This window comes from Trachinotus anak, unplaced genomic scaffold (assembly GCF_046630095.1).
Source record: "Trachinotus anak isolate AG129_WGS33_773 ecotype Australia unplaced genomic scaffold, CSIRO_AGI_Tana_v1 ptg000004l, whole genome shotgun sequence".
In the NCBI taxonomy this organism is placed as follows: Eukaryota; Metazoa; Chordata; class Actinopteri; order Carangiformes; family Carangidae; genus Trachinotus; species Trachinotus anak.
Window position 1 is genome coordinate 17,721,874 of NW_027273855.1, and position 18,494 is coordinate 17,740,367.

The 18,494-nt window shown below is 41.7% G+C and overlaps 1 protein-coding gene across 1 annotated transcript in view; it reads left to right on the plus strand.

Annotated features, from left to right (window-relative positions):
* Positions 1-18,494, plus strand: part of LOC139620710 (metabotropic glutamate receptor 7-like) — a 60,082-nt gene extending 41,588 nt beyond the window's left edge. The window contains exons 7-10 of the mRNA XM_071476508.1: positions 3,536-3,675; positions 6,868-7,803; positions 14,199-14,451; positions 17,634-18,494. Coding sequence (XP_071332609.1) covers positions 3,536-3,675; positions 6,868-7,803; positions 14,199-14,451; positions 17,634-17,683 — 1,379 coding nt within the window. The 3' untranslated portion in view covers positions 17,684-18,494. The remainder of the gene's footprint in view (positions 1-3,535; positions 3,676-6,867; positions 7,804-14,198; positions 14,452-17,633) is intronic.

Here is an 18,494-nt window from a genome sequence, read left to right on the forward strand (position 1 = left end):
TCAAAGGTCAAGGTCAGTGTGACCTCACAAAACACTTTTTAGCCATTACTCAAGATTTCACACAGCAATTATGACAAAATTCCACACATACGGTTAATATTTTATTTGACTCTGGATAAACAGTGATGTAATCTGAAACTAGTCTAAGTGTCTTTTTTATTTGTGGAACCCTTCTAGCTTTGCAGTGTTTATGCACTTCCCATGTATGAATCACAGTTTTATTCTAGAGCACTTCATCCCATCATCCCCATTCTTAATCCTGTCCACGACGCTCCGATCGGCTTGGTTTTTTTGTTTTTTTATTTCATGTGGGCAGTGTTTCAAAGGTCTGGAACCAGCTGGTGAAATTTCTACCTACTTCATATGTAGGATAAGGCTCAAATCCCACGAAAAAAACAGATGCATTAGTCCATCTCTCAACACATCCCCTAAACTATCTGTGACTTCCATTTGTTCTCACTGAAGACATAATTCTATACAAATGAGTCACAAATATCTAATTTGACTGTTGTTTTAATATAACTGACTGTATTAATATAAACACTACTGACTGTTTTAATATAATTTTTGGTCTATGGCTTGGCATGGTTTATTGCTTTAGTTTTTTTCATGAGATTTGTTGCCAAAAAAAGAATATCACTAGACAACGATCTTGATCCATTATAAGTTTGTGTTCTAATAATACACATTTTGTACTTTCTTGTTGCTAGTTCAGTTTAACCATTGCAACAATTACTCTTTATAATTATTTATATTTAAAAAAAAATATGGAAAGGAAACTTTTGTCTGGGAGCTAAAGCTGCCTGCCTTTGTCTAGCTCTGTGGCTGTGGCAGTGGTGCAGAGTTCCAGCAGGCGAGAAGCCCTCTGTCTTTAAGGTGGAACTAAAGTAAGAGAATGTATGTAATTGCCTGAGCATTGCAGTTCAAATTCAAGGAGACCTTAACTAAGTGCGGATTCATGCATGTGATTGAGAATCTGCTGTTCAATCTCAATAACCATCTGGGCTCGTGCTGACTTTTCTGGATTTTTAGCCTCAGAAAAACATTGAACTCAGTGTGTCTCTGACAAAGAAGGAGGTTCATTTCACCTAAGTCGAAATGAAGATCTTTACCTCCTCCTCCTCTCCCTGTCTTGCTATTATATTCTGAAACCTTTTTACTGGCGAGTGAAGGTTGTTCTGTTGTGGCTCTGTCAGGCATATCTCACTGCCCCTTACTGCATTTAGGCTAGAACCATGCACATCATCCTGTGTATGTGCCGCTGCTAATGTATGTTTGAGAGTGAAGGAGTGCAAGCCTCCTTTTGTTGATCTCCCCACTGCGCCGGAGTCACAGAGCTGAGGAGTGAGAGGAATAAAAAAAAAAAAAAAGAGGAGAGAATAATGATGCGAGAGAAACACAGCAGTGGATCCCCAGTCCACCCACACTGCTCAGCACAGCACAGCAGCACTGCACTTTTGTCATGTCTTAGTTCAGAGCCACATGCAAATGCATAAATCTTTCATCTTAGACAGAGCTCTCACCAAGGAGTCCACACAGACCATTTTGTTCCCTTGAAAATATCAGCCAATAGAAAATAGGAAGGAATTTCTAATGCCTTTTTATCTGCACACACAGAAACACCACTTAATTATTTGTTCTAAAGCTGACGAGCGCCAAGTGCCCAATCACTCATGTCACTTTACTGAATGACTTTGTGTGTCTGTGTATTTGTGTAGGCTGTATATTTTTGCTGGGGCGTGGAGTAAGAATGGTAACCCTGTCACAGCTATTGCTCACAGGAGTCAATATGTTGTCAACATCTTTATACGCTGTGTCAACAAGTCTGCCGTCTGTTTGGTGGAAGCAGAAGTGACAGGACGCTGACTGCCACCCACCAAGTTTTAGTTTTAGTTTGACAGAGTTTTCACTATGGGCATCACAAGTACAGTTGAATTCATTCTGAACACCCGTCCAGCTTCATTTTCTGTGCCGACACATGGATACTGATGAATTAGTGTTCTACATTTAAACAGAAAGACAGATGGGTCAAATGACTCCAGTGGCGCCATTTCCCATAATGGGGAATATGTGCACTGTCACTTTGCATAACAGCAGATAATGAGGGATTTGTGGCTCTGCATCAACATGGAAATGGAGACTTTGAGTCTTATAAACTGACAAAGTCAAAAGAGAAATTTGGGTGCTTATTCACAGTATTTTATTGAAATGGTCCCTCCCTCTGGCCTGAAACAGCTTTTTTTCCTCTTGCTACCTTTGCCTTCCTTGTTTTACAAGAGTCCTTTGCCTTGAAACTTTTGTTGAATGTTCAATGACAAATGCCCTTGAAAAAAAAAAACTGGAGGGAGATAAAATTCCCTTCTGGCTGAAAACTAAAGAAAAGGTGGAGTGGCCTTCCATCCGAAAGCTATGAGCTCTGTTCTAGATACAAAAGACAACATGCTCCCAAAAGTGTTTTGGACACATGCTCCTGGTCCTTTCTCTACACTTTTTATAGCCAGAGCTATTAAAGTACTTAATTCCCATGCCAAGTGTCGTCAGACTCCCCCCGTCCCATTTCAAAAATGGTATTTCCATTTGTGCTGATGAACTACTATGTGCAGTGCCAAGGTGAATAGACTTTTAAAATGCGGCCTTTTTTCATTCTCTCCCAGCATTGTGGGATGGTAGAAATGACCTCATCAACAATGCAGACCTCATGTATAAAACAAAATGCAACCATTGTTCCCATTAACGCCCTTCAACATTCTCTGCTGCGAAGGAGATCTCATGTTGAGTGACATCTGCATTAACGCACTTCCTTGCACACACTCTGCTCTCATGAGACTCGTATTATTGAGTGAGGTGCACACGTCCACACATATAGCAGTGTAGACACAACTGACAGGCTTGAGAGCTCACGCAAACATACGTTTTAAAAACCACATTTTCTCATGCGCAATGTTTCAGGTGTCCGCGGTCCTCTCTGAGCTAATTAGTGAAATCTTCAGGGCTCTGCTTGAGACAGGCTGCTCTACGCTGGGAGCAGATGGAGACCGTATGATGCTTTGGCTGACCTGTTTATCCTCCTTACATCTCCTGTTGTTGTCCACTGTGTGACTGAAAGGCATCACTGTTAACCCGAGGAGTTGTGCGCTCATTTTAAACAGCAGTCAAGTTCTGATATTAGAGGGCAGCTGAGAGTCCACATGACTAACCGTGTTTTGAATGGGAAAATATATTCCTCCAGTGGCCTTTGTGCAGCCATGATGATGCATAGGAAGCAGGTGAGGAAGGGCTTTATTGGTCAGTAGGGAGCTTGCCTCCCTGTTCCTGATTATCATGAAGGTTCAAGATGTAGGTCACGGTGTTTGGAGGAACAGACACACACTGTGGTGCTTTGGTCAATGTAGGCCACCACCTAGTAACAGGCAAGGGGTTGAAAGTTCATGTTTTCCTCTTATTAGAAGAGGTGCTGTGTCCCGTCACACCACCGTCTAACACTTTTCCATTCTGCTGTCCTTTTGCTGCTTTTTCTCCCTCCTGCTCTGTACAGGCAGCGCCGGCACCTCGGTCGTGTTTAACAAGAATGGCGACGCTCCAGGGCGCTACGACCTGTTCCAGTTCCAGATGACCAATTCCTCTACCCCAGAGTATAAGATGGTAGGACAGTGGGTGGAGACCCTCCAGCTCAGGGTATGACAGTTTTCTGATACTGGGAACACACAAACAACAGACACCCAGTTATAAATGTTGTTTGTATGCTTATATCCAAAAAAGGATATCCACCCTCAGCGATGCAAAAGATTTACTGGCGTTAAGATTTTTAATGTTTTCCAAAATTGGAATCTCTTATGTGACAAGGGGTTGCACATTATTTGCATCTCAAATATGGAGAGAGCTCAGGTGCAGACATGTTTTACTTTTAGGCTAATTGATGTATTTTAGATGCAGAAAATAAATCTGTGAAAAAGAAAAGTGTCACTGTTTATGCAGCAGATAAATCTTCCAAAATTCTCCAGGTGCAATACTTTCCTCTAGCAATCAATGTAGAAACATGTTCACGCACAGATTTCAGTTGATGTGCTGCCTACTAATGTAATCCAATAGTTAAACATATTTCACATTCCTACATAAAGATACCTTTAGACTTTATTTAATAAAAGGTTAATAAAAAGTGTTTTATAGTTGCACTTGAAACATGATTTTCTTAAAGGTTATTAGTTTCCCAATAGCTGCTTTTAAGAAGAGAAAAGAAAACATGCAGTTAAACCAACAGAAGATTTTAAAATCCGAGTGTGAAGGGGGATAAAAGACAGTAATTTTAGTCTGTCACATTTTTCTTATGCTATTAAAATAGTTTGATATGTTTTTATTTGTAAAAGGATGTTGGGTCAGGACTAAGACATCAGTGGGAACTTGATTTGAGAGTCCAACATTAAAAAGAAGAAAGCAGAAAGAAAACTGTGAGGTTAGCTCTTACTCTCTTGTTGGAGATCACTCTTCTACCACTGCATAGGTTGGAGGACAGACGGTGCAGGAGAGTGGGAGGAAGAGAAAGAACATGTTTTTAACCCAAGTGTCAGTCCGTATATGTTCAGTCTTTGGCAGCAGAGGGCTGCTGAAGATGTTGATGTTGTTAGGAACTGACAACTAAATACACACCTCCCATGTTGCTCCTGGTGCTCAGCAGCTCTCCTGCAGTTTTACTGTACATGATGAAACTCAAAAACCAGGATCACTTTTTATCTGAGGGTATTTAAGGTACACACAAGAGTGCAAGATCAGTCGCATGAAAGCTCTTGCTACTTTACAGGAAAATGGAAGGATTTTAATATAAAACTATGTGAAAATGTAATTTAGTTGACATTTTTGACATATCCAACAGATAGTAGAACCCAGGGGATGACAGCATGGAGACATTTTTCATTTCATGGAATATTTGAATAACTTTAATTCACTTGCAAAAACAGAAAAAGAATCACTGGCTAATATTAGTTGTAGGTGCAAAACTGGCTTGAAATGACCCATACTGAATGATAGGATGAAACCTGAGATTAAATTTCTATGTATTTTTATGTAACAAAAAATAACCAAACATGACATGTACATGCAGATGAGTTAACATTTGCATAATGGCTCTTTAAATCACAAAAATTAAATACAACCGAATGAATTTAATAGCACAAGTGGTGCAGTGTCTGTTGCTGGGGATTTGTGCTTCATTCTGTTTAAGTATGATTACAAGCCAAATGCTCTTACAATACAATTATATAGCAATGCATTTGGTATTACTTTGTTCACTAACACATAAAGAGGAATCTAATTTAAAGGTCATCCTGAAATGAGCATCCTGATCATGGATAAAAAAGTACAATGTTACGCTGTTCTGGCTCACAACAGCTCAAATTAACTGTAAAATTAACAACTGTAAAAAAACCCCAAATGAAAACTATAGCAACCATACAAGTCCAAGGTGTCAAAAATCTTGCTTCTGGTCTCCATGGAAACAGAGCTGTTGGTCTCATTACTGTTTCCACACTGGGTGTAATCGGGAGGTTTTCCAGAGAGCACCATTCATTGTCCAAATAACAAATGGCACCTTCATGCCCCCAGATAAATGGCAGATGATAATCTGCCCAGACACCACAGAAACAACGCATTTGTCATACAGGTACACACAACACAAACAAACTGCAGACATGTGTGTGCGTGTGTGCGTGTGTGTTTGTTTGCTGCAAAGCTGCGGCTCTGTATCTACAATTATTGGCAGTTGCCACATTTGATGGAGGCTATACTATTTGTGTCCTTAGCTGGACTCATGTTATATGTGATGGTATTTGTACCTGGTGAAGTTTTTATCTGCTGATGTGTATGTTAAGGAGTTAAGGAGTCACAGTTCATTTTCAGTAACATTTTATGCAATGCTGTGATTTCAATACATATTCTCTCAAAACACCTTTTAAATCTGTGAGATCAGCTGTTTAAGTAGACAATAAAAAAAAAATCTGATTTCCATATGAGATTACTTTTTGTTTGTTGAACTCCACTTTCTGTGAAACTGCCTAACTCATGTTGGTGCATCTTTAATCTTCTTGTGCTTTTAAAACCACGGATCAGTACACGTTCATAATACATCAAAAGATCAGCTCAGAGTTTTATGAAAGCTTTTTTAGCACACTAACAAAATATGTTAGAGCCCTAAAAAATTTTTAGGCTGAGTTGTACGTTAAAGCCATTGTTAGAGCTTAAATCACGAAACACCTCAGGGTGTTTTTGGATTGGAATTCCAGATAGTTCTTCAGTGTTTCTGTACACTGCACTTTTCATTTTGATGACAAGATCATAAATAGAAATAGCTCTGCAAAGTCTAAAAGAGGCGTTTTGCAATCCCAAATCCCATTCTCCTTCCTTCTCATCACATATTTCATACCTCACTGGCTCCCGTATTAAAACATAATGTATCTTGCATTTCACATTTCTTTATTTTTATTTCACTGAACAAAGGTAAGCTCTGTTGCCATGGTGATTTCAATTACTTTCAAGTATTAGAAAAGGCAATCCCTCTATGAAATTGGCAAGAAAGATGTTGTACTTGTATTAGGTTAATCTTTTTTTTGTTTGTTTGTTTGTTTTGATTACGTTTTCTTTTCTTTTTTTGGTATTTTTTAGGCATTTGAAAGGATTGTGTTTCATTTTGTTTTTGCAAAGAATGTAATTTCACAAGATTCAGCAATTAAGGGCCAGTAAGTAAGCAGCAGTGGAGCTGTACATGAATGTTTTCAACATTTCAGATATTCCTCACTATCCACATGGTTTCTTATCTTTGTCGGTAACTCGTCTGTTGCTAACCTTCTCCTCCTGCACTGTGTGTCATCTCTCTCCCAGCTGGAGGAGCTTCAGTGGCCAGATGGGGAGCAGGAGGTGCCGATCTCCGTGTGCAGCCTGCCCTGCAAAACTGGAGAAAGGAAGAAGAGGGTAAAGGGCATGCCATGCTGCTGGCACTGTGAGCTGTGTGACGGCTACCAGTACCAGTACGACGAGACTTCCTGCAGACTGTGTGCTTACAACATGAGGCCCAACCCCAACAGAACCGCCTGCCAGCCCATCCCCATTGTCAAGCTGGAGTGGCACTCCCCCTGGGCGATAATCCCCGTCTTCCTGGCCATGCTTGGCATCATTGCCACCATCTTCGTCATGGCGACCTTCATACGCTACAATGACACACCCATCGTTAGGGCGTCAGGCCGGGAACTGAGCTATGTGCTGCTAACGGGCATCTTTCTGTGTTACATCATCACTTTCCTCATGATCGCCAAGCCTGACGTGGCTGTGTGTGCCTTCAGGAGGATCTTCCTGGGCCTGGGCATGTGCATCAGCTACGCCGCCCTGCTCACCAAGACCAATCGTATCTATCGGATCTTCGAGCAGGGCAAGCAGACGGTCACGGCCCCGCGTTTCATCAGTCCCACCTCCCAGATCGCCATCACCTCCAGTCTGATCTGTGTGCAGCTGCTGGGCGTGCTGGTGTGGTTCGCTGTGGACCCACCAAACACCATCGTCGACTACGATGAGCAGAAAACCATTAACCCCATGCTGGCCCGTGGTGTGCTGAAGTGTGACATCACAGACCTACAGATAATCTGCTCACTGGGCTACAGCATCCTGTTGATGGTGACCTGCACCATCTATGCCATCAAGACAAGGGACGTACCAGAAGACTTCAATGAGGCCAAGCCCATTGGCTTCACTATGTACACCACATGCATAGTCTGGCTGGCCTTCATCCCGATTTTCTTTGGCACAGCCCAGTCGGCAGAGAAGGTGAGTCATTTCTTTCTCTTTTGCTGTCTCTCTCTCTCTCTCTCTCTCTCTCTCTGTCACCACCCTTCTCTTTGTCTGTCTCTCTCCCTCCTCTCACAAATTTTCCTTTCATTCCTTCGGCCCTGTTTTTATCTTGTCCAAACATGCACACATGCATATTTTTGCAAACACAAAATGAAAACACAAACACACACGCATTTACTGACTGTATAAGTTCTTGCTTCATTTTCTTTTGATTTCATATTCACATGATTCTGATGTGCATGGAAACCCACACTCGGACCAGCAGAGACAGAAATAGGCATATCATGGCGGAGGAAGAGTTGATGTTAAGCAGCAAGTATCCTGGAAATGCCTGTGGAGTGATATGGGCGGGAGTGCCCACAGCTGCAGATGCCATTTTCTTAGCTCTCATGCCTAAGGCTCAACATATAGTATTATGCCTTATTCTGGAGAGAGAGACGAACCGGTTGAGGAGGTGGAGGAAGAGGGGGATGAGGTGCTAGAGGAGGATGAAGGCAGGGAGAAATGGGGGGGGGGGGTTAAATAGAAGTTTGATTCAACACATTCCATCTTCTGACAGCTGCGCTCCACTCAACAAAGCATTTGACATTGGGTGCTACTGGAGTTGATTGAGAATATGACATTTTGACCTTCTGTGCTAGTCATTGCTTATCTGGCCAGCAATGGGTGGAATACAGATGCATTCATCTGCTCGACTCATGAGCTGCGCGTGCTGCTTGGCAGGCCATGTGTGCAAGACAGAGCGGCGGGGAAGTTTTCCACTGACAGAATATCGATGCTGACAGGAAAGTGTTACTCCTAACCTTTTGAGAGGCACACGGTTCAATATCCTTCCTGCTAAGCTACCGCATGAGATGGATCAGAAAGTGATTTTCCTCATCTCAATTTGCTGCTGATTTCATAGATGAATTACACCCTCAGCAGCGATTAGGAGTTCATTATGTTACTCGCGGCGACTAGTGAGGCAGTAATGTGTTTATCTTTCCCCTTTATGCAGTTAACTCTTTGTTCACACCAGCTCCTGCCTTATACTCACCTCCAGCTCACACCACAGCATCCTGGTGTAATGGCCTTAGTGGGTGCGTCTCTGCTTACTCCCCAGCCACTGCTGGTGAGAAGTGCCTTTGCGTGTCTTGATAACATCCTTTGCAAAAGCGGCACCGTATGTAGCTAAGGTGAAGTGAAGTGAAGCGGTGTTATCCATCATTTCAGCTTACTTATGCTCAAGTTTACAACTCACCTTCCTCCCATCTGTTTCTGCTAAGACGGTATTCACTGGCTCATAAGATTCCTTCATGAATCCTTCACTAAAACAATGGTACCAAATACAAATATAATGAAAAATAGTGTCGCCGGTGACAGATAAGATTGATGCTGTTTGTGCTTGTGTGTAGATTTGCACACGAATGGTGGTGTTTTTATGTGCAGATGTGGCTGAACACCCACACAGGTTTGAGTCATCTCTCCCACCCCAGGTTGTCCAATATCAAAGGATTTATGAAAACACTGAGATGATATGATGCCAGCTTCAAATGATAATCCAAAAAAAAAAAAGAAAAATCAGCTGCCTGTTTGACCTTATGTTACACTGCATTGTAGCAGAAGTTGTCACTGCACTGAGTGGCATTTCTGTAACTCAACACCATTTAGATGCCCTCATCTTCCACACCTGTGACTCCCCCTCCCCCCTCCCTCTGTTTGCGCAATCCAAACTCATGTTGAGGGAAGCACACGTGCACTCTCAAGTTAATGACTGTGAGAGTTACCAGGATCTAAATTCATCTGTTGTCAGGGCTAGAGACATTTGCAGACTTTTGAACAATAAGACATCATAAAAATGTGTAAAATAGTGTTCACATACTCACAAAAACATGAATCTAAATGTGAAGGGGTGCTGTCAGTGGACATGAGAATTCTCTTATTCTGTAACGTCTTTGACCACGAAACAGGATGTTTCTTCCAGTTCAGAGTAGAGTAGGATGATGATATAATGAAACACTCAGAAACTTTCTGGTAAAACCACCCACAAAGATTCAGTCACACTTAAAAGAGAACTTCAGGCCATGAAAGCTCACGTACCATGCCATAAAACTCACATAATAAATAAATAAAATTGACATACTGAACCTCAATACATGCCTGGAAACCACTTAGGCTCTTGTAAGATGTCTCCTGTACCTACCTGAACTTGAAGACGGACTGTGCTGTCAAGTATCGTTAGCAATGACTAACTATACTTTCAGAGGGAAAAATGAAAATTGAAACTTCTAATCCTACTGTCTCTCTGCAAACAACTGCTCTTGACAAAAGTTAGACCCGACACTTTTGGGCGAGATGGGGAATCGAATGTGAATCTGATGTTTTTTAGGCTTGAAACCTTAAGCAGATTATACCAGAGGCAGACTGCAGTATGTATGTAAGTTTTAGGTCATGTACGCAAAGTTTTAATACCCAAATTAATTAATTGAGTTTAATTTAGTGTGACAAATTAAAGTGAGTGGAGAGACAGGATGACAATGCCTCCACCCATAAGACAAAAGGGGTCACTGCATGGTCTGATGAGTATGAAAATGATGTGAATCATATGCTGTGGCCTTCGCAGTCACCAGATCTCAACCCGGTTGAACACCTTATGTGAAATTTTGGACTGACGTGTTAGACAGCGATCTCCACCGCCATCATCAAAACACCAGATGAGGGAATATCTTTTTGAAGAATGGTGTTCACCCCTCCAATTATAAAATCAATGCCAAGAAGCACTGAAGCTGCTTTGGCAGCCTGTGGTGGCCCCAACTCTTATCAAGACACTTCATGTTGGTTTTTCCTTTAATTTGTCACCCAGCTGTATATTTAATTAAATTAAGTTGAGATTAGAAGAAACTTTTTTCTGTGTTTTTAAAAGTTGAAAGACATCGAACAGATTGTAGTGTTTGTGGAACTAATACCAAATATTTGGTCCTGGTTAATCTTTATGACCTCACCCCAAAACATAATGGTACCAGAGTTTGATTTTAGTGATCAAAGTTTGATTTCTGACTGTGGAAATTGTTGGTTCTGACATGATCATCGCCATTACAAAACTTCACTTTCCTACGTGCAAAAAAATCATAGTAAGCTTTCTGCGGACACAGCACGTGTTCTCCTCTGCACCAGAACTGAGTCAGTCACAACAATTCCAGTCTGGAGTTCTCCTAAATTTTTGCCAAGGTCTGTCCAGTCAGGAGTTCATTCATTCATAAACATGGGCCCAATGTAGAACAATGAACACAACACAGTAAAGATAGGAGGAAACAAAACAGCATCTTTTCCTCAGATTGTTTTGATTATTACTTGTCTGTTCTAACACAGGCAGAGCAGGTCATATGTCTTACAGCCTCTTTATCTACCAACCCCGATGCCCATGAATGAGGACCTCTTGTGCTGAGTCAAAATGGAGGGAAGACCATCTGCACAGACAGCGGTGTCTCCATTATGGAGCAGGGCTTTGCAGCACAAAGCCAGGCAGAGTTATTCATGAAATGAGCCGGGCTAGAAAGTAGGCCACCCAAAAGAACAAAAGACATCCAGGTAGTTGAGAAGAGACTGCAAATCCTCTGGATCCATTATTGAAGGCATTCTCTAATGGGGCAGAGAGCATCCTAATTGTCACTTACTGAATCAAGTCCTTATCACTGTATGCATTTATAGTACTCAACCATACCTAAATTGCCTTTGCAGTAAGTATATCCCTGGTGGGTATAATTATGAAAATTACCCTCAACAGCCTTTTGTCTAAATGGAGGACATGCCATTTGTTGTGGCTGGATGTTGGCATTTGACTTGTCAATGAGATGTAAAATTCAAAATCAAGCGTTTGATTCCTGATGAGGACGTTAATAAATCATTACTGCGGCTATAAATAGAGAGTTGCCAAGCGGTTGTGAAAATGACTTCATGTATTTATTTATGTTAAAGCAACAGGAATTAATTATGAATGTTCTGTGACAAGCTAAACATTCAAGTGGTGGGTGAGAGGGGCTACGAATTTGGGTCAAGCTCATAGAGAAGCAAAAAGAAAAACCCTGTGTCGGTGATTAGAGAGGGTAAGAAAAAGGATTGGGTTTGTGTGTGTGTGTGTTTGTGTGCATGCATAGCTGCATTAGAGGGAGCAAAAGCCCTCATACCTACACATGTTTGTGTGTGTGTGTGTGTGTGTGCGCGTGTGTGTGTGATGAGTATGAGCAAGCGCCTAATGCTTATTGTGCGCCTGCTCTCCTGCATGGTCAATAAATCAGCTCTGATAGGGTCAGCGTTGCAGTGTCTAAGGTATCAGAATCTCATTAAAAGCTTATTCCAGTCGTGTGTAGTTGCTTGCACCAAACTCTGTAGTGTTGCTATGGATACCAGACAGGTTACCAACTACCAAACATGGAAACACAGCGCAGGGCGGAGATTCTCTGGTGATTATATTTGACGCCATGTGTACTCTTCGCAATGCTTTGATCATTTGCCTCGAAATCTAATCATAAAGGCTGCAAATTCACGGCTCAGACTCTCAGAGAAGCCACACCAACATTTCTGTTCTCTCCCAGCTTCAAATGACACAGGACAGAGTGCACTGAGAGCATTGTGATATTCATACACTTATTAATGCATGGTGCACCAGCCAGATCACCGCCTCTGATGCTGCTCCACAGAGAAACAGGAGGCGATGGAGAGAGAAAGAAGCAGTTGAGTGCATTGGCATGTTGATGATATCAGGCATCTGAATGATTGGTGGAGATTGGAAGACAAAGGCATGACTGGCATGTAAATGAGACCATCTTGTATGAAAGAAATAACCATTAGTCGTGCTATTTGCCAGGAAAAACTGTATGCAAATGGTGACATTTCTCCCTCTCAGTGAATCGGGGAGCATTTCGCTGCTCTGCAGATACTACCCTGTGGTAGCTAATGTGTTTACAGTTGTATCCTCTCCCCATCCACATTACCAGCGGTTGACTGGAAGGCAGCACATAAGTGACATCTGATGCTTTCAAGTGCTGTAGATTAGTGAGGAGGCTCTGGTGATGTGCTCTTGAAACAATAATGCCCCCCCCCCCAACCGTTGAAGTGATTCTTTCTCCTCCAAGACCCTTAAATGAAACAAGAGGCTCTTGCCTGTCTGCTGAATTACTGACTTCACTACCTCATAGTGAAATCACTACCTTTTAATAAGGTCACCATATAAAATTCATGTTAACCTGGATGATAGCGGGATCTGGGTCATGTAAGTTCACAATTACAATTTGACAATGTGAAAGGTGTTATGTAACCTCAGAAAAAGAATGTCACGCAAAGAGAAAGTAGCAGTGTAAAGTCTTACATGAGTGGCTGCCTTGTGAATGATCATACCACTTAAGGCAGTGAGAGCCTTTCATGGGCTGCACTCCACTGGGTGCAGAGCAGCAGAAAAACAAATGCAGACCTGCTGTACACCGCAGATACAATGGTCTTAGTCCATACTTAGTCTGTTATTGTACTTTACATGAACATGGGCCCAGCTCCAGGAACTGTTAGTGGAGGGAGAAGCAGCTGAGAGGCTGTAGATTGGTCTGATGAATGTTTGAGTGGTGAGATAAAACATCTGATGGGAAGGGAAAGCAAAGGTGACTGCAACATGTCATGGCCGTTGTCTGTCAATCTAGTCGAGGCTCCGAGTGGATAGACTGGTAGAAACAAGGCCAAGTGAGGACATTTTGATAAAGACATGGTGATGCTTCTGCTATTGTCATTAATACGCTTGAACCGTCTTTGACTTGAGTGAGTAGCTGCAGGTCAGGCTTTAATAAATGCCGCTGGATTGTGTTACAGTGTGCATGGCTGCTCCTTTCCCCACAGCTACACACAGCAAATATGCAGACCACCTACATACTGTATCTGATAATAAAGCTAGATCATCAAAACAAGAATTGTATCATTGAATTGAACTGTCAGTTCTTATCAGGAAATTTTGTACTACACTAGTATATCAAACAAACACATCTGCTAATGATGAAGGTCCTTGTGTTAGATTTTTCTTCACTCCGGGGAAGAAAAAACGGCAACGACCAATGAACTTTTTTTTGCTGGATGTTCATATCTTGTTATCAGGCAATGGTTATTATTAGGTTTTGCCTCATCACTGTGCTCAGCAGTGTGACTGTTCTGTAATTGGCCACAGATGTTTAGCCATCAAAGCTGTCTTGTCCCCCATTTTTCTTGATAAGGGTTTAAATGCTACTATTTTTCTGCCTTATAGAGATGTTACGAAGCCCCTACTACAAACAAAGGAACTATCCATTTATGTGTGTGTTTTCTGCTCTTCCAGTCTGTATTAAAATCACTTTTTATCTGTCTGTGCTTCCTTTCAGCTGTACATTCAGACAACCACCCTGACCATCTCCATGAACCTCAGTGCCTCAGTAGCACTGGGCATGCTCTACATGCCCAAGGTGTACATCATTATCTTCCACCCTGAGCTGAACGTACAGAAGAGGAAGCGCAGCTTCAAGGCTGTGGTCACAGCTGCCACAATGTCATCACGTCTGTCCCAGAAGCCCAATGAAAGGCCCAATGGAGAGGCTAAGACTGAGCTGTGTGAGAACCCTGCTGCTGACCCCATGAGTAAGTGTCCCAGTGAGACAATCACGAAGCCTCAGAGCCCCATATATATGCACCATGAACCGTACTTTTTTTTAATATTAGATCACAAGGCTTAAAAGATGACTTCTGGTCAAAATGAATCCATATTTAAATAGAGAATAAAGCCGTAACACTTAACTTTACTTTAAGTCTCCCTACAGTATTTAACCCTAAGTACAACACTGAACGCAATAGTCAGTCATTGATAATAAAAGAAAATACATGATATAAATGTTTTTATGTTGTGGTGATATCCAGGAAAACTAGCAGCTCACACGTAAATCTCATATCAAGTATTTGTGACTTACAGCAGGCACAGTCTCTCTGTCTGGTTTGTTTTTAGTGAGTTAATAAAGCTCATGGAGATTAGTTCATGATATGAATCACAAAGACCCAGGAGTTAAGATCTCTCTATATATATATATATATACATATATATCTGCAGAGCAGAGGTTTCAATTGGTTTAAAATCTTTATTTCCCTAGACGAGTGAATGAGATGTCGCACTATTCCTTCTCATATTTCCTTTCATCACTAGAAAGACCCCTTCCAGCAATTTAATTGGGCGGCTGCTGGATAAAAAGTATGTATAATGTCCTATAGAATGGACCTAGTTATCTTGCTTCCCGATAAATGCTTAGACCTTTAGCCCAAGTGCACAGCAGAGAGTATGAGTGAAGATGGGGGACTTGCTCCGTGAAGAGATTTGAAGACGCGAGGCTTTGTCGCCAGGAATGGATGGGAGATAATCTGTCTCTGTAGCTGTGTGTTACTCATACCACCCTTCATCTGAAACAGTAAGCGTGATCCTGTTAGCAAAGACAATACTGGGTATTAGTATGTGATAGGGAAGCCTGCATTCCTCCGTAGTTAGGTGATGGAGTTTTTGTTTTAGGTGAACAACACAGACACTAAAAATGGTTTTAGAGAAGAAAAACCGTAAATGCTGGATTTTAGACCAGTGTTGCTAGGCAGTCAGGATGAAGACAGATATGATTGACAGCTCATGCAAATCACACATCAGAGGCTCCAAAGGCTTCCTCTCCCACAACGCTCCTAATCACATAGAGTGATCATGGCACCCACAGGTGCACCAGCCCCTCAACCCCTCTTTGAATTCTGCCTATGAGGTGACAGATTTTCCTGGGAATTTCTCCAAACACCCAACAGTTGTCACGCTCATCTGTCATGAGCCGAACGAGCTTGTGTGTTTGTGTGCAACTGTAAGCGTTCATCTGTGCGTACGCTTTTCAATGTGTGTATCAGTGTGTGACTGAATGTGTGAGTTACGCGCATATAAGTCAGAGTGATGATGCAAGTGTATCAGGGGATTGGGAACACATCCTTGCCAGTCACACATGTGGCTCATCGAGCACATACATATTCTGCATATTGGGTGAAACTTTAACATCTGTCGCAGCAGCACATCAAAAGTCCCCAAGCAGGGCACGCGGTCTCGCGGAGGCCCTCCCAAAAGTGCAGCGTGTCATCTGTTCTGTGTGTCTCTCACCTTCTGTCTCTCCTACATGAATGTCTTCTCGCCTCGTCTCTCCTCCCTGCGCACTCTCTCCTCCTCTTGCCCTTCTTTTTTAGCAGCAGTGGAAGTGACATTTATTAATGGCAAATTTATGTGCATGACCGCCCCGAAACCTGAACTGTGCCTCGACCATCCCTGGAGACTGTCCGTCAATTTCTGTAACCATCAGAGCGCCAAATGCCTCCCTTTCAGGGCCCATCAGCTCTGTATGAGATGACTTGGAGTGATTTATAGGATTAAGAGCATTAACAGCTCTGCAGATTTCCATTGGTATTGATATAGTGTAATATCTTCATGATTGCTCTCAGACGGGAGGATTCACCCCGTAATTCAGAGATGGTGATGCGATACACTGTCCTGTACAACTTTTTTTCCGAATATAAAGAACAAAAAAACAGGCATGTGTGGATGCATTCATGCTTTTCATTTCATTAACAGTGAATACTGTGGGAAGAAAACACAACCTAACAAACAGCAGGGCAAAATAAGAAAAGTTAAGGGATGAGACATATGTATATACATATATATATATATATATATATATATATGTGTGTGTGTGTGTGTGTGTGTGTGTGTGTGTGTGTGTGTGTATATAATCAGCTATCAATATTAAACATTTAGATGACAGAATAGGTAGATGTGTTAATCCCAGAGAAGTAAACATACACAGACACATAGACATTTCTGCAAAATGTAAATGCACTTTTTGAAGACTGTTTATGGTTACCAGCAAGACTCTGTTGTACATTTACTAATGTTTTATTCATAATACTCGCTGGCCAAGACTACAAAATGCTGCTGTAAAGAAATGGTGCGACTTTAATTGCATAGCCCATGGGAGTTGGTCGGCATGGCAACATTAAAGCAGCAGAATGGGAATTTATAGCAAAGTCTGTGATGAAGAAAATGTATATTGACCCTTCTCCACTATACAGACAGTACAAAGTGTGCACAGATATACACATCCTTGTGCTTTCTATTGATCCACTGACTACATAGACATTTTCTTATCTCAGTTTTAACCACAACACAGCACCCTACCCAAATATCAGCCTGATCCAAAGACTAACCTTAACGCAAGACTCAATTCCTCCCTGAAAAAAAAAAAAAAAAAAAGCCTTTTAAAGAAGTCATGACAAGCCAGAATGACCTTGGTTCACAAAAAACGCCTTCACTCTGAAGGTTTGGAACTCAAATTGGCTCTCATAACGATAGATACACAGCACGAGAGAACGAACAAACACACACAGCACCTAGGCACTCAGCCACATTCAGATATGTTTCCATGGCAATCCAGACTGGGATCACATTGCGTGCCGTAGCATTTGTTCGGTGCCCACTTGTGTGGTGTTTGTGTTTTTTATCACTAGTTCACATCTGAAAATAGAATCTAAGGCTTCGCATGGGGGCATTGCGAGTCGAAACGATACACTGGCTCAGAAAATGTTGCTGCTGATTGCACACAGCTGATGATGAGAATGCACGACACAGTAGGACGAGTTTCCCAAAGTGGATGTTTCATATGCCTCTGCTTACTGACTTTTGAGATGCTTTTTTATTTCTTCTTCGTTTGTTTTGTTTCTCAAAGTTAATCTAAATTTTTTTTTTCTTTTTACTCTGTTCTCAGGTCAAGCAACCAAGAAAACATACGTGAGTTACAACAACCTCAGGATCTGATCTCCTTGAAAATGAATGCTGTTTGTCCTTTATCTGTGATTGAAAAAGGGGAAGGGAGCAATAGCGGGAACAGGGAGAGACAGACAGACAGAGGCAGGAAAGAGCACAGGCAACCCAGCACCACCTGCAGTACCTATGCACTCCAGGACTGTGTGGATAGCATCCAACCTTCATCCAGACATGATACATGTGTCCTGACAGAAACTAGCACAGCTGTAGGCCAGTGTGGTTGGGCCGCCAGAACCGAACTGTAGGTTTTAAGCTTGTGTTGTGGCCCCCTTCTCTGTGACAGAGAACAACTTGCCTGCTAAAAGGGGGTCACTGCGAGAGAAGACAGCCGGGAAAAAAAAAAAAAAAAAAAAAAAGGACAATGGATCTGCTTTCAAGATGTTTTCTTTTGAAATGCCATTAAAGCCATATTCTCTTGGGGTTCCCATTATCTAATTTCTGTTTTGTATTGTTTATAAGTGATTTTCTTCTGTGCCTCTTTTTCTTGAAGTTTAATTTAATTACCTTGAACAGCAAGCTCTGCCACATACAGTATTTTGTTTTACCAAAATCAACTCAAATCAGTCTCAGATGATTATTATGTTAGAGTGATGGGCATTGTAAGTATATTTTCTTTGTAAATATTTGAGAGTATTTTCATGTTTGGAGTACAAAAATAGATATCCAGTCTTTGTTCAATTGGATTTGGATGGTAATGAAAAGCACCACAAAGTGTTCACTTTGCATGTGCCAATGTATGTCTGTTATATTTGATGTAAACAAAAAAAAAAAGAGAGAAATAAATTCTGAAAATGATAATGAG